Source organism: Catharus ustulatus, chromosome 21 (assembly GCF_009819885.2).
Source record: "Catharus ustulatus isolate bCatUst1 chromosome 21, bCatUst1.pri.v2, whole genome shotgun sequence".
Taxonomy (NCBI): Eukaryota; Metazoa; Chordata; class Aves; order Passeriformes; family Turdidae; genus Catharus; species Catharus ustulatus.
This window is the reverse complement of record NC_046241.1, coordinates 4,873,147-4,889,783: the sequence shown is the minus strand read 5'-3', so window position 1 is coordinate 4,889,783 and position 16,637 is coordinate 4,873,147. Positions and strand designations below refer to the sequence as shown.

Genomic DNA, 16,637 nt, shown 5'->3' with positions numbered 1-16,637 from the left:
GCAGGCCCTGGCACTGAGCAGCTGTGGCTGCCCCTGGATCCCTGAAGTGTCCAAGGCCAGGTTGGACACTGGGGCTGGAGCAGCCTGGGACAGTGGGAGGTGTCCCTGCCATGGCAGGGGATTGGAACTAATTAAACCCTAAGATGCTTTTCTACCCAAAACATTCTGTGACTTGCATTCAACATTTTTGCTTTTAACTAAATGTCCTCAGTTTGTTTTCCTTTAAAACACGAGGCCAAGCTGTAACATACTTAATTGTCCATGGCAGCCTGCTAAATTCATGATACTGAATTGTTTGTTCAACAAAAGTTATTGCATAGATTTATTCTTGTCTGATAAATATTGTATGGATGTATATACACACATCTGCCCACTGTTCTTGCCATGTTATTTTTAATATTTAGATTCTTTAAGTATTTAAATGCCTCTGGGCTTCCAGTATCCTATAAATGACTCAAAAGCTGGTAATGACTACATCATTCCTGTAGAGCTGAGGCTTGCAGTGCAAGTGGAACTAAAATAATTGCTTCAATCATTTCAAATTAGGCTTCAAAATAAAATCAAAGGTTTAATTTTGAGTGTTCCACGTTTCAAATGCTCTTAACAGCAGTTAACATTAAAAGGGGGTTTGTTTCCTTTTTTAACCCACAACTAGCTGATATTTCTACTCAGACTTCTCTTCAGCTTTTGAATGCCTTTATTTTGCTTTCCCTGGGAGTGAATATTTCCTTCTTCATTGCTGTGATTTTCAATAGTGCCTTTCTTTCAGTCGGAGTTTCCTTTGAAACCTTCAAGGTACGCTTCCTTAGCACTCACTTTTTCAGCACAGACCAGAATGAAAACTCAAGTGTATTGCAATTGTGGGCCCTGATGCTCCACTTTCCTCTGCTTAGATGGACCTTTGCCTCTGTGGAGAGAGTAATTGATGTCAGCAGGGCTCTGCACAGAAGTAGCAGGCTCAATAGTGGGTCAAATGGTGGGATTGTGGCCCTATTACCACTGGCTCTGCATTATCCCTTATTATGTAAGATAACCAATAGTTATATTCTGAAGCCTTTCAGTAGAACTGTGATAGCATAACTTCTCAAATAGGAAAAGCTGGGTGATGGGCAATAAATTAAATTAGAATCAAGATGAGACCATCAAGCCTTGCCACTTCAACTTGGATTGCTTTGTTAGAGTCTGAAAGGAGAAAGCCTTTTGAGTTCACATAGCTGCCTCAACTCTTTAACATATAGATAGTAAAATGCCATTAGTGCCAGGCTTCCAGAGCCTTTGAGTCTTTCAGCAGTGACAAGAGGTTCATATCATGGCACACTACATCCCAGTTAGGTAGTGGGTAAAAGCTTCAATTGGGATTACAATAAAATGAGATTACTCAGAGGAAGTGCAGCACATCAAATTGAATTGAACTGCCAGAGCTGAAAGGCATCCTCCTCATACATTCAGCTAATTTTTTTTGCCAGCTGGTTATTTCTCTATTAACCAAATAGTTGACACTCATGTACTTATCTCAGGCTTTATAGTGTGGGAGATACTGGGATAACCAATCAGCTGAAAAATGCTTTTAATTCCAGTGGGTCCTGAAGTGTTTTACTGACTGTGAGAAGGTTACAAAGAGCAATAACAATGACTTGACTTGCATTTCAGAGGCAGCACCTTGAGAGTGGGATGTGGCACTTTGCAGGCTGTGCTGCACAGTGCACATCCCTGGGGGATGAGCAGCACCAGAGCAGTGCATTGAGGATTGCCTGGGCTGGGATTTAGCTGGCTGCATACAGGATTTAACTCTTAGATTCACTTGGCTAGTGCAGTCAGATCCTCAGAGCAGGATTCATCACCCTTATTGTTCAAGTCAGACATTTAATTGGTGCCAGTTACCCAGAGCTGCTTGTGGAGGCACAGGAGGGAAATTCAGCTTTTGGGGGGCAGGGGATCTCATCCTCAGAGATGTGAGGAGAGGAGACACAGGGTGAGCTGAGCTCTGGGGGGGCCAGTTCCTCCCCATGGCTGCTGATGGCTGATCAAGACTGGCTCAGCTGTCTAAATTTTATAAATATGGATTTAAGAGGGATAAGTCTTCATCCCTGTGATCATAAATGGGCTCTGAGTTTGTAATCTGAGGCCAAGACAGTGACTCCAGCCTTGTGCTCTTGCCTGTGTGGTAACAGATCTAGCACCAGACTATTTCCAAGCCTCCCTGCATTAACCCCTGTGGATTAGCTGGTAGAATCCCATTGTTCTCTCACTAAATACCATGGAGTATGAGAAGAGTAAGACTAAAATGCATGGTAAACCCTCCTACAGTTTTCTTCTCAAATCACAGCAAAGTCACAAAATACTCCTGCATTTTGTCCTGTTGGGATTTTAACTGATAGGTAAAGACTACCAGGGATAATTTTGCAATTTTAGTAATGGTTGCCCAGCAATGAGAGGCACTTGTGCTGCACAGGGCTTTGGATTACTTGGCATTAACCTGAGCTGCCTTTTAGCCTGCAGTGATAACCTTCAAAATATATAGGGGAGAAATAGCTTTTATAGCATGTTTTTCTGCAATTTTTTAAATTGTTCTTGTCTGGAAAGTTTAATCTTTAATGACCTAGAGATGACTCATATATCATCTTTTATGTATATATTTATAGGTTCTGCAAACATTTTTATCCATGGCTCAGAGCAGCATAATTCCCTGACTTCTGAAATACATTTCCTGAGGAAGCAAAATCAAGTTCTGAATGCAATGCTGGCAAAAGGATCTAGAGGTAAAAATGTAAACTGTTCTTTACAGGAGTAGCCTGCAACTCATCCCAGATCAGAAAACAATAAAATATTCACAGTCCACTCATTAAATTGACTTAACCATTCTTTGCACCCCTGAAATTCCAGGCTCAAGCATAAGCATTCAAGCTGGGATTCAATAATGGAGTAGCAGCTGAGTTTTTTTTGGATAGCCTCTGAAAAAGCTGATTTAGTTAAAAATCATAGCCTTAGTGTCTTGTGGGCATTGCAGATACCTTGTGTTTCTTCTTTCAGATAAACAAAAGGAAAATGAAAAGTTAAGAGAATCTCTTTCTAAGAAGAATGCAATCATTGAGCATCTTCAGGAGGACCATGAATGCGTCAAGAAAGAAAATGAAAAGTTGCAAAAGCAAATGTGCCAAAAGGAAGATGAAATCAGATACCTGACATGTCAAATTTACAGCAGTCGCAACGAGCTGAACAGGTATTGATTGTGTCCACATTTAAACAGTCATTTAGAGAAGAGCTTGTCAGTGTGACAGGCATGTGCTTAGCCATAGCCATTTACATTAATGAGGGGCATGGATATGTTCAGAAGGCAAGGGAAGAATTATGGAGGGAAAGAGGAATGGATTTTAGATTTTGAAAAAAAATAATCAGAATCTAACTTGCCTGTCTTTTGGGACTTACCAGGTTGCAAACAGAAATTAATGTAAAGCAGCACCAGCTCTCTGAGAATGAGAAGTTGCTGCAGTCGCTGCGGACTGAGATCAAGGTTTATGAGAAGCTGGAAGAAGCAAGAAGGAAGGGGACAGGTATAAATGCACAATGTCTCTGTGCACTTTGCCCTTGCACCTCTTCCCTCTGAACATGCTCTTGTCCAAGGCCAGGAGGGCTGGGTCACTGTTCCTGTGTGTGCCATCCTGCTGCTCACGTTTCTCCTCGGGGTCACTGTGAGCAGCAGCACTGTGAGGTGTGCCAGGTGTTGACTAGACACCCCCAAATTTCCTTTATCTTTTTAGCTAAGCTAAAAACCAGAATTGAAGGCTTAGTGGCTCAGGCTGGATGAGTTTCCTGGGGATCTTAGATATGTGCTTGTCACCTACAAACCTGCTGCTGCATCCTCCCAGGTCCTGCTTACCCAGGTACCTTGGAGCTTTCTCTTGGCTGAGGGTAGGGGAGAGGCTTCTCCCTGGGGCTGGCAGAAGTGCTGGCACTGCTTTCTGAATGAGGTGTTAAATAATTTCTTGTCTACTTTGCTGTCAGTAAAGGATTGGAGCTCACCTGAATTTTTCCTCCCCTTGGAAGGAAGCTGTGCCACCATGCAGCTGTTGGTGTGCTGAGCTAAAGAGGGGGATGCTGTTCATTGCTGAAAAGCCCTTACCACATCCAGCAAACTTCCCACTGGAAGTTCTTAGAAAGTTGATTTTTTCTCCCTGCTGCTCCAAGTGTTATGCTCTGCTGACACTGTTTTTCCTGGCTGGCTGCAGCAGGAGAGCCTTGTTGGCACAAGGCTTTAGGGCAGAGTTGGCTCAGGGGTGAAGGGATTCTCCTTGCAGAACTCTTGATGTCATTAGAGAGTGGCAGCCCCCTCCTCAGGAGCTGAGCCCTTCCCACTGCCTGGAGAACACCCTGAGCAGTTGGATTTCAGCAGGAAAGAATGCATGAATTGTTTGTGTACTGATCTCTTTCTGTGAGAAGGCAAACACAGCCCTTGCTTTTCTCAGGTTCAGATTTGTTCCTCTGGTTGCCAGGTCATCTCTGTTCTCTTTTTCCTTCAGTGTATAAAATTAAACTCCCAGTTCTACTCCATCCCTCCTCCACACTCTCATGTTCCCCATTCCTTTTCCTTTCTCCAGACTGTGCATTAATGCACTTCACATTCTGTAAATCCTCTTCATTCTCCTTTTATCTAATTTTTTAGCTTTTGGCATGAGACATAGTTGCTTTTATGGACAAAATAAAAAACAATTTTCAACTCTTTAAATCTTTCAAGAGTAGAAGCAATTAAGACATTCTTTTTTTGTCAAACCATTATCTTAATGCTGTTTGTAGTTAATTCTTAATATTGGGGATAACACTGGCTATAACTTACTTGCTGAGTGTTCTAGTGGGTAATATTATTTTAATTGTTAGAGATGTTTGAGTGTTGCTTTTGAAATTCTCTCAGATCCCAGATGTGATGCCTCAGAAGAATTCCGGAAAGATCAGAATAATCCACTGGATTTACATGAACTGCTGGCTGAAATCCAGAGCCTGCGAGTGCAGCTGGAGAGGAGCATAGACACCAACAAGTCCTTGCATGAAAAATTAGAGGAGCAGCTTTCCAAAGGGAAGAGAGAAGAAGTGGGACCAGTGTCAGCTGTTAACATGCACTGTGTGTTGAAGGCAGGCTCCCAGCCCTGTGCAGGAGCGCATGGTACTGTGCCCTGTGTGCTTTTGGGGACTGCAGAACCTGTGCCTCATTCTTTAGAGATGCTCTTACAGCCTTGAACAGCCCCAGCTCTCCTCAAATCCCTCTGCTGTTAGAGCTGGGGTGGGAAGTGCACACTGCACTGTCTTAGAGCCTCCAGCTGCTGCTGCCTTTGCATGCAAACAAAGCATTTGCAGAGTCTCTGGGATGGGAGGATGCCTGCAATAGATTGCCATTAATTTTGCTTACCTGGGGGTTCTTTTTTCACTGCTGAGCTCCATAGTGTTTGCTAAGGTTGAGTGTGTATTACTCAAGAATGATCAATAAGTGCACTAAATGGGCTCTGGATAAATCAGTTGTCCCCTCTTTGCCCTTGAGGAATGTTTTACCTTGATTTCAATCACTGTTAAGTGATGCTGCTTTAGCAGAGGAAGGAAAGTGTAATGTTTACACCCAGGGTTAGGTTATTGTTCCAGTATTGATGTACATGGGATACAGAGGGCACAAGAATCTTCCTCCTTAAAGTAAAGCACAGTAACACTTTCCATACAGCCAGATAAAACCACATGGACCAGAAAGATTCCTTGGAATGCCAGCAGCTGAGTTTTTGAGATGTGCTTTTCTCCTATATGCTTAGGGAATTTGGAAGTCCTGAAGGAGGAGTATAGAGACAATCTTTAGTCTGGTACAGCTGTGAAAAATGTTCTACTTCTTGTGGAGTTAATAGGAAGCTTGTATTTGTTAATAAAATATCTTCATCAGGATGTATTTTAGAATTTTAATTATGGCTTGATTTTGGGAGATACCTGTAATTTGGATAGATGCTCAGGTATAAAAGTAGGTAAATACTGGAAGATCCATGGCATGTTTCTAGAAATATTAGCTGCTTTTCCTTGCTTCCAGAGTCCAAGTGTAGCATCAGCAATAAATAGACTGAAGAGCTGGGAGAGTTTTTATAAAATTCATGTAAACATCCAATAATACAGCTTTCCTTTTCCCTTTTTGTATGTAGATAATCTCTGCAACTGCCCTGCTGCCAGGAGAACCATTTGTGAGCTGCAGCAGCAGCAGAACGGGCGCTGCATTTCAGCAGAGAAACTAGGTACGCCCAGACCAAGAGAAATCAAGCACAAATTTACAGTAATTTCACCATTATAAGCTGCACCATTTTGACTAAAATTTTGATCTGAACCCGGAAGTGCGGCTTATAATCAGGTGTGGCTTATATATGGACAAAGAACAAAAAGTTGCTGTTTTAGTTTGGAGGACAGGTGTCTGCTGAGAAAGGCAGGAGCCTCTCTTTGAAATGGAGAATGCAAACCCCCTCCCTCCAAATTATTATAATTTTGAAATCAAGGGGCATTCAGGCAAAGATATGGGAATTAGGAATAACAGTTCTTTTCTAGGGAAATTAAAATAGAAATACAGCACTACAAAGAAACAAACCCCAAACCCTGACACAGTCAGAGTACAACCTGACACCCGTCAGGCAGGGTGTTGGCAGCAGTCCCATTCCATGGTGGCTGCATCCTCCTGCAGTGACAGATGTGGCTCAGTTGGAGCAGTGCTCCTGTACAAGGTGCAGTTTCCCTCCGGAGCTCCAGTGGGGATGTGGAGAAATCCGGTTTTCCTCTGGAGTCCAGTGGAGAAAGGGGCTCCCTTAGTGTCCCAAAGCCTCTGTTTTTATCTTGGTAAGAAATGTTGGGCTCTTCCCCCTGGCTGGAGCAACTCCCAATGGGATGCAGTAATTTTATCAGTGCCACAGTGGGACTCGATGGCCATGAGCAGAAAATGACTGGCTGGAGGAAGGATGTGAAAAGATAAAGAACAATGCCCTGCCTGGTTTCAATGGATGGCCCATTAGCAGAATATCTCCCATGGAGATAAGGATCACTGCCCCCACCCTCAACAGATGGTGATAGAACAGATACCTTTTATCACACTCTGGATTGTAATGTGCGGCTTGTAATCAGGTGCGGCTTATAATCGTGAAATCGTGAAATTTTTGCGCGAGGATAAAAAAAAATTAAAAAAGACTCGTTTTTCTTGCTCCAGGTACTCAGGCAGCCCCTAAGGATGAGGTGGACAGTGGCTCCCTGTGCAGCAGCACCTCGGGCTCCAGCAGGACGTGCACCCCCCGCCTGGTGCCCGGCCATCGCATGTGGGCGGACAGGAACGGCCGGCACGTCCTGGGCCTCATCGAGGACTACGATGCCCTGAGGAAGCAAATCTCAGAAGGACAGCACGTGCTGGCACACATGGAGGTGGCTCTCAGGGAGGTCACCAAGCTGCAGGAGCCTGGAGTAAAGGTGAGCTCTGAAATCTGTTGGAGGGAGGATTTTACCCAGAGGCGCAGAATGACGCGAAAGGAAGATTTGACTGAATAACTCAGGATGGCTCGAGCTTGGCACAGGCAGCATCTGGATGGACTCAGTGTGATTCTGGGTTAGTTAATTCTAGGCCTCCAAGCAGTCTCACTTGCAGATTTGGCTTTAAATGAAGTAAAACTGCTGGGTTTGCTATGGAAATCGGTGTTTGTTGTGCTGGAAATGATAAAAAAGCCAAACAAAAGCAGCAGCAGAAAACCCCAGGTTTAAAAAAAAAAAAATCTAAAATGCTGTAAAGAGGGTTTAAACTAGAGGTGTATAAAAGTAACCAAAGAATAGAAGTAATTAAGATTTTCATATACTGAAGGCTTGAGAGAAACCCAGGAAATATGAGACAATTAAAAGAAATGTGATGCAGAGCTGATAAAGTTCTCCCCTTAGTTGAATTTAGCCTTTTAGTAACACCAGGTTATAACTGTACATTAAAGACTGATGTATGCTGATGAGGCTTGTTTCATATTACATTCATATTTCAGGGAAGTTTTTTTATATTTTTCCACTTCCTGGTTATTAGTTGAACATTTAACAATATCATAAGCTAGTCCAGAAACTTGAATATTTCATTAATGATCAAATACAAATCAATGTCTTCTGGGACTCAGTGTGTCATCCTTCCTTCATTCTCTGACAGTGTTAACCACTCAGGGTGCTCTTGCTGCAGCCTTAAGGATGCTTAACCAATAAAATGTTTATTTTCTCTTGAATAACCTCAGTCATTTTGTCTAGAATAGGAGAGCTAGTTAGTGTTTACCTCTGCTAATTTTCTCTTATGTAATATTAATTTTTGGACACAGTTAATGATGGCATATTTGGGGTGGTTTGAAAAGACAAATTTGCCTACAAGCTTCAATTAAAGGGAAGGAGCAATCTGTGCACATCTGTGGTATCTAATAAGGAACTAAGAAACTTAAACCCCAGCAGGAAGGGCCTGGATCAGGCATGGAAAACAGCAGCCAGTGGTAAAAATAATGAACCCCTGGCATGAAGGGTGCTCAGAGACTCTGACTGGAGGCAGTCTTGAGGATAGATTGTGCCAGTGTTTAAAAAATTCCATGTAATGCTTTCCTGCCTTGGAGAGGGAAAGGAAAGTAAGTGTCTAATGAAGGTCCTTTTCACCCCTATGATTTTCTGATAATATAAATGCTGTAAAAACCATGCTTGCTGCTCTTCAGGAAACAGGAGGTCTGAACTGCAGGGATAAATTTGTGCTACTTATTTTTGCAGTTATAATTAGTGAAGCTGTTGAAGGTGCAGTCTGCAACAATTCTGAAATTCTTTTTGTGGTATCACATGTGTGCTCACACAGTCAAATGATGCCTGAATGACACTTAAGACTCTCTGAAGTATCATATATTTCCCAATGACCTAGTTAACATACTGATAATGACTGAAAAAGTAATCTCTCTAAGTTTTTAACTTGTTTTGTTGGTGTAAAGATAAAAGCAGTAAGTTTCACAATTTGCAGTTTCCTATCAAGCTTTACATCACTGAAGTTTCAGACTACTTAGCAAATGGGGTATTTTATGTGACAGGAGGATTCTGGCTTGATAACAATGCTAAATAAATATTCAGATTGTTTCCTGCATGGGGCAGGAACTGCAAATGCTTTTCTTTCATTACCCTTCCCCCTTCTGGAGCACCATTGCTTTGGTAATTCATTTGCTCCCCTCACATTCTTTCCTTCCTTTATTTCACATTTATGCAATTTCTTCCATTTGGTTTTCTCATCTGTCAGCAAAGGAAAACATTTTATGTGTACCCTGATAGTTATTTTAGCATTAAATGGAACAGTTTAAAGGGTCTGCTAAGGAAGAAACATCTATATTGCTTAAATTGATGTGAGTAATCATTGACTTTCAAATAACATGACACAAAATGCAAATGAAGAAAGAAGAGAGTTGCCAACTGTTACCATGTGGCATAGCAAATCTAGTAAATATAATCTATTGTTAATCATGGTTATTGATTAGGATAAATCCCCTCCCTCACTGAAATTCTCAGATAATACATAAAATAATACATAATTCAGCAGCCTTTGTTAACTAACAAATTAGATTTTATGGCACACAATGGCTGTGTACATTATCTTAAATATGGAATTGCACCAGCTGGATTAAACCCATTAATTAAGATTACATTTTCATAATGGTTAAAGTATAAAATATAAAATGTCTCTAATCCTGTGATACAGGTACCAGACCAGGCATCCCTGCATGGCTTTTCCACCAACACTCACACAGTGCAGCAGATTTTAGAAGAGGCTGCACGTTCCCTGAAGCTTCTCTGGAGAGTTTCTCTGCCCCTGAAAGCTGCTCATGGCACTGCTCAGGGCATTCAGGTACTGCTGGGCTTGCTTTGGCTGGGGGTTTGGGCTGGTTTTTGGGCTTTGGTGCAGCAGTTTCAGATGAGTCATTTGGGGAAATTTTTGGAGGATCATGACCCCAGTCTCTGCACATGTGGATTTAGGGTAAGGCTGAGCATGTCCTGATCATGTTGTATGGCCAGGTGTTCATTTCCAGCTTCCTTTGTAACAAAGATGGAATATCTAATCCTGTTATGTGACAGTCAGGAAATCCAGGGAGGTGGCAAATGCTCCACCTCAACAAGGAAAGATTTGGGCTCCCTGTTAGTTGAACAAAATTCAATTTGATTATGTGTGTATTGGTAAGAAAAGAAACATCAGCAACTTTGATGTAATCTCAGCTACATTTTCTTTTATGTTGTTGATGCCAAAGCTGTAAAAGAAGAAGCTTTTGTAAAAGTGTGACAAAACCCCAAGACAAGTTTTATAACACTTTAACTAAAAAGGATTACACTATGCAAATGAATAAAAGTAAACTAACTGAGCAATGAAATATCTCTGCTGTCAGAATACCACCACTCAGCATTGAAACTGTTTCAAACCCTGGCTTTAAAATCTAAAGTGATTTCACTGAGGTTTTTGTATGATTTTATTAAGGGAAGCAGCATATTTCTGGGAAAAAAAAAACAAAACCCAAAAAACTTTGGGAAAACAGACATTTTCTATATAATTTCATAACATTTCTGGTGATATTTTTTAGCATGCTTAAATATATAAAATCACAGAAGCAGTGGGAGTGAAGTTTGCTGTCTGATACATTCAGTGGTGTTCCAGCTCCAGATTTGGGTTGCCTTGGCACGAGTGTGTACTTCCATTTTTATGCTCCTGTGTGTAATCCATGCAGACAGCTCCATGCTGGCCTGGATTGCAGGGCTGAGCATCCCTCACCCACACAGGGCTCTCAGCATGTGGGGGATGCATCTCCTGCTTTCCTGTCACTGATCTCAGCCTTGATTTGGATCAGTCACTTCTGAAAGGCTCATCTTAATGTGTGTGGGGATCTGAATTCCCAGGATGCTCCTAATTAGAGCCTATAGAGTCTTTTCTGGAGTTTCTTATCCAACACCCCCTGATCTTAAGGATATCAGATTGCTCCTGGTGCCTTAAATGCAGAATATGAAAGAATTTCTCTCTCTCTTGAAGTTTGGATTCTGAAATACTCTGAGTATTCAGTGCCTTCTCTGCAGCCCTACAGGAGCTGTGAGTAATCAGTTCTTCTGCAGAGATAAATAGTGGGGGGGAATTCCAGGAGTTTTCTGACTTCACAAGTGGCACAACAAGGAAAAAAGGTCCAAGCTTAAATCTGCACAAGGACCCAAATCAGTGACACTGGCAGATATGCCAAGGCTTCTCACAGTCCTGTTTTACAAGACACTGACCAGAGCTTTGTTGGGATTGATGGTGAAAACTGAACCTTAATGATGATACTGTCAGATAATGTTGCAATTAAACTGTCCCAGTGCCTTTTAGCTCTGAGATAGAGGCAGCATCAGCCATTAACAGAAGACAAGGAGGAATCTGGAATTCTGAACCTGGCAGACAGGGCACTGCTCCCTTGGCACTGGCCTTCCTTATCTTTTCTGGTTTAGAACAAAAGTAGGCACCAGTCTAATAGACTTTGCTCAGTCTAATAGAACAATTATTGCACTAAATTCCAGCTAGAAATTGTAGTTGTAGTTTGAATCTCACATTGTGGGGGATGTGAAGGAGGAAAGCCAGGACTCAGTGGTGATCCTTCACTCCTTTGAGTTGTTGGTACTCCAAGGAACCTTGAGGGTACTTGTAGGAAAAGTATTGAGCAATTCCCAGTGTAGAAAGTACTTTTAGCTAGCAGTTTAATATCTTTCTTCTCTCAATTTAGGATGAAGGAATGAAAGCAGAAATATTTAGGTTACGTAAGAAACTGTGTGAGCAAGAGAAGAAGTTGCACAGCACAGTGAAACGCCTGCACTCCACCAACCAGCTGAAGGAAAACATGGAGAAAGTCATCATTGACCAGTGTGAGTGTGTGCTTTAATGATGCTTCTGATTTTATTTCTGTGGTCTGATTAGCTTTAAAATTGGTGTCCCCTCATGTGCTTCAGCTGTGAGCAGCAGGCTCAGGCTGTGCTGAACGATGGAGCCTCACTGCAGTGGGCAGGGGTTGCCCAAAGCACAGAAGGCTGTAGAGAATATCATGGGAAACTGTTCAGGGTTTTACAGAAAGCACTGATAATGGATCAATCCATGCAGCTGCCACTAATTCCTACTTGGGTTATTCCATTTGGGATGCTCTTGTTTCTATTCTACAGCACTTCTGGACAGAGGCAAAGTTTCTGTTTGCTGTAAATGTTTCCAGCCAAAGTTTTTGTCATTGTTATTGATTTTGCCTCAGTGTTAATAAATGTGGAATTAAGCTTTCACATTTTCTGAGGTACTGCCCTGCAAGGAGCTCTGTCAGTGCTCTGCACAAACTTAGAAGTGCAGGAGAACAAGCTCAGAATAAGGGAAACAAAAGCTTGCGAAGAGTAATTTTTTTAAAGAAAATTTAGGGCATGCTGTAGAATTATATTTTACCTTTAGTGGCCCATGTCTAGAAAATTATCTGGAAACATGAAAACAAGTGGGACACAGGGAGTATTGCAGCTATGTTAAGCCAGGTGTCTGTTTGAAGAGATCCATCTCTGCTGCTTTAGACTTTAATCACTCACCAGAAGAGATGGAACTCTCCTCTACCTTCCTGCTACAGCAGTATGTGTATTGTGGGAGGAGGAGTTCATTTTCTTCTGTAAAAAAACCCAAAAATTCAAAAGATCCATTCTTACCTCCTCTGAAAGTGGTGGGTCTGAATGGCTCATTAGTCCTTGCTGGAGTGGCACTTGTGTTATCAGTAATTAATCTAGACTGGAAAATGTTCCACACCATACAAAGTTATAAAAATATCCATAATATTATATGTTACTCAAGTCAGTTAAATGCAATGTACAGTGATAAATGTTATTTTGCTCCATAGCCTGTAATTTTTTTATCTAAGGCCCATGTATCTTCTGCCTGCAGATTTTTGTTGTTTCAAGCATTTATGGGCTGGTGTTTGGCCACTTCTTTGAAAATTGCTATATTATATGTGTACAAATGACTTGTATTAAATCATAAATTATGTTTTGTTCAGGTTGTAGAGCCAAAAAGCTCAGATGTAAAAATCAGAGCTATTCTATTATGTCTTTCCAGATGATATTCCTGAGGTGAATTCACTGGTCTGGTCTGTCCAGTTCCACCTCAGACACACTGGGTAATTTCAGAGCTAGGCCAGGTATAAATAAACAGAGATTTTACCCTTAGAGCCAAAATGTGCCTGAGCCACCCCACCCACCCACACCTCCCTAAAGCAAACACTGCCTGTTGCCCTAAATTTGCTCACTTCTTTTTCCAGGGCATTCAGCCTCCTCTGAAAGAGGTGCTGAGAAACTGAAACCTGCATTTTGTGAAATCTCTGTGATGCAAATCCCTGCTTGGAGAGCAGCAGCTGTGCCAGCAGTGGCACTGCTGCCAAATTCTCATCACCGGCTGAATTTAATAGTTTTGATTTAGAAAAATCTCCTTTGCCAGGTGAAATGAGTTTACTAGCAGAGCTCTCCTGAGCAGACAGCACTCTGCCACACAAATAGACCTGGATGTGATTTCCTCCAAGTTTCATTGATTATGGGAATTATGGATGTCGAGTTGCCTTTGTCTTAAAAGAGCAATTTCAGAAATGTTTTTAATTTGCATCTGCACACAAATTCCTGGCCAAGCCTGCAGCAAAACTGGGGGACCACCTGAAGCTGCTGGATTTTATCAGGTTGCTTACACTCAGTTTTGAAATTCTTGCCTTGTCCTTTTGCAAGCAAGGAAGGAAAAGCACTGCAGTAGGTGACCTTGCCTGCCCTCATTCTGCACACATCCTGGTACCTGCCTGCTCCAGTGAGGATATTCAGGTTCCCTCTGTTATGTAGCTGAACATTCCTAAATATATTTAGAGGCAGAGACTGGAACATTCTTGTGGCTCAGAGTCTTCTGTGTGCTCTCTCTGGTGAGAGAGCTCATTGCTTATAAACCTCATCTGAACCTCTGAGCATGGAACAATGCAGTGCCAAATTGCAGTAATCTGCCAGGGGTGTAATTATCTTGTGACAGCTCTACCCTTGGAGTTGTTGGCTTCTTATTGTTGTAATGAAAAATCTTTATTATGGCTAAATTGTTTATTTTTGAGGCTGGAATATCAAATTGGTGCTTGTGAGTGGTGCATTTCAGCAGTTACAGAACTGACACAGATTAGAGACTCACATATTTAACCTGACATTTCTAAATACCACTTGTGTTTGGAAACACCCCCTGCTCCATTCACAGGTCTCCTGCTGGCCCCACAGGGACAGACAGGGCTGCATCAATGGAGAAAACCTGGAACCCTTCAGAGCAGGCCACTGGATTTTGATTTCCCTGTGGCACAGAGAGGTTGCTTTGTCCTTGAACTGACTCCTTTTGCCATCTGTCCTCTTCTCCCCCTCCTAATTCCCCTCCCCAGCCCAAGCAGGATACTTGGAGGATCAAACTGGAGTTAGACCATGCACCATCTCCCCTTACAGTGAACAGAAAATATTCCTGTGTGACTTGGGAGGAGGGGTGAGCATGGCAGATCTGGGGTGGCTCCTGCAGAGCTTCACCCTTTTCATGTGGCAGAAAAGCTTCAGAAACACTTCCAGGATGCTTAGGTTTGAAAAGCAGATTGTGGAACACGGGCCAGCAGCAGGAAATGACATTCCAAGGGTGGCACTGCTCTGGACCTGCAGTCCTGAGGGAATCCTGCTCAGACATTGTTTCATATTGAGCATTTAGAAAGACTTGCAGTATCCTTTTTAATCTCCTCTTTCTTTCCAGTGGTTTTAACACATGATGTCTTGAAGAAGGCAAGAGGAAACCTGGAAGTAAGTAAGATTTTTACTTGTATTGAATTCCTTGGTCTCTGCTAGTCAGAAATACACAGTGCTGTGTCAGGAGTATTTTGCAGAATTAGTCTGATTTGCTTTAGGTTTGCTACCTAATCAAGCCTGGGTGACAGCAGTTTAGTGTGATAAATAGCCTGCTGGGTTTGATGGCTGAATTAAGAGTTTTATGACTGACCACATAAACACCTAAACCCTTTCCTCCTGATGCTTTCCCCAGATTAATATTCATGTCTGTCATCATCTTCTAGCAGTTCATTTCCAGGAGATCACAGCCTGATAGCAGGAGTTCACACAGACACCCTTGTTAAAAGCTGGAGCTGTTTTAGTCACTGGTGGTGCTTTTATTTTTTAACCACAGCCCCAACAGGGGAGGCTTTTGGAAGCAGCTCTGTGCTGTGCAGGGTGTTCAGTCTCTGGGAGTGTTGCAGTAGTCCCTGCTCACATTTGATTTCTCCCAAAGGTTCAGGCTGCACTCCCAGAAGGATGCAGTGCATTCCTTGACTCTGAAACCCCATCCTTCTCCTCACACCCCTGCACTCTGATAATTGTACCATTCCAATTTTCCTCTCACCTTTTCCATGCATCCCTTCTCCCTCATCCCCATCAGCATCAACATTTCCCCTGCAGCTGCTGAGCTGTTCTCAGCCCTAGCTGAGCTAGGAAGTGATGACATTAAACAATCTTTCTGCTTATTGAAGTCTTACCACTTTAATTTGGAGATCTGACAAATACAGGAGCTCCTCTTTGCACATCCTTGTGCAGCAGGATGGGGTAGGGATAAATTGTGGGCATTGAAGTACTAATGATAATAATAAATAAATAATAATAATAGCTTTTCTAACCAGGTTCCACCAGCTGAGAATCAAAAATCACCTTCCTACACCAGCAAAAAAAGGATTCTCTGAAGGAGAAAGTTCTGCTAACAGAGACTGGTTTTGTGAGTGTTGTTTGCTTTGTGCTGCCTTAATATTTATTGATGTAAAAAATGTTTGTTCAGCTCTTTTAATGGAATCAGCCTTTGACCAAAAAAAAAAAAAAAGAGGACATAAAAAGACACCTTTTGGTAAATAACTTATTTAACATTTTCTGTAATGTAAAGATGGTTTTTAATATTTATTACAGAAGCAAGGTACTGCAGGTACTGAGGAAAAATCCAGATTTTTTTAAAGTTGGCACATTTGAAATTTTATATTTGTACTTGTCATGTTATAAAACTATTTGTTGTCGTAGTCAAACAGGTCCTGAAAGAATCAAGAATGTGATCCACCTTCCATTCTTTCTCTCCTGCTAAAAGAATGTAGGTTAAAAAAAATACTCTGCCAGTTGTCATTGTTTTTTAGCAATGTGAAAAATGTTAAATATTTTAAAACATTTTAACCATCTCTGGAAGGTTCTTCTGGAAGCTGCCTGATGCTGGGCTTTGTGTTAGGTACTTAGATTGATGCTGTGTCTGAAACTGTTACTCACAATCAGACAATTAAAATGAAAAATCCTCACAAATGTGTTTGTGTTATTTTGTTTAAAACCTCAGACTTCAGCCCTTACTGACCAAAGCAGCCACATCAGATCATTTATATCCTGAGTGACACAAAGTGAACTGGGAAAACAGTTCAGTTTAACATTAACAAGACCATAATTTGAAGTGATTTTTGGTTACAAAGGCAGAGTTTGTGGTGCAAGCATGACTTGATTGAACTGATCTCACACAAAACACGATGGTTTTTCCCCCTCAAGCTGATGTACAAGGAAATTTGCCCTTGGCATCCAAGCACTAGGAC

General features: G+C 41.8%; 1 protein-coding gene across 2 annotated transcripts in view; it reads left to right on the top strand.

The window, feature by feature from the left end:
• CDK5RAP2 (CDK5 regulatory subunit associated protein 2) overlaps positions 1-16,353 on the top strand; it is a 69,196-nt gene extending 52,843 nt beyond the window's left edge. For both annotated transcript variants that reach the window (XM_033077516.1, XM_033077515.1), the window contains exons 30-39: positions 2,643-2,759; positions 3,031-3,220; positions 3,430-3,551; positions 4,907-5,155; positions 6,162-6,251; positions 7,205-7,458; positions 9,728-9,874; positions 11,760-11,898; positions 14,792-14,838; positions 15,705-16,353. In XM_033077516.1, coding sequence (XP_032933407.1) covers positions 2,643-2,759; positions 3,031-3,220; positions 3,430-3,551; positions 4,907-5,155; positions 6,162-6,251; positions 7,205-7,458; positions 9,728-9,874; positions 11,760-11,898; positions 14,792-14,838; positions 15,705-15,764 — 1,415 coding nt within the window. In that variant the 3' untranslated portion in view covers positions 15,765-16,353. The remainder of the gene's footprint in view (positions 1-2,642; positions 2,760-3,030; positions 3,221-3,429; positions 3,552-4,906; positions 5,156-6,161; positions 6,252-7,204; positions 7,459-9,727; positions 9,875-11,759; positions 11,899-14,791; positions 14,839-15,704) is intronic.
• The last annotated feature ends 284 nt before the right edge of the window (positions 16,354-16,637 follow it).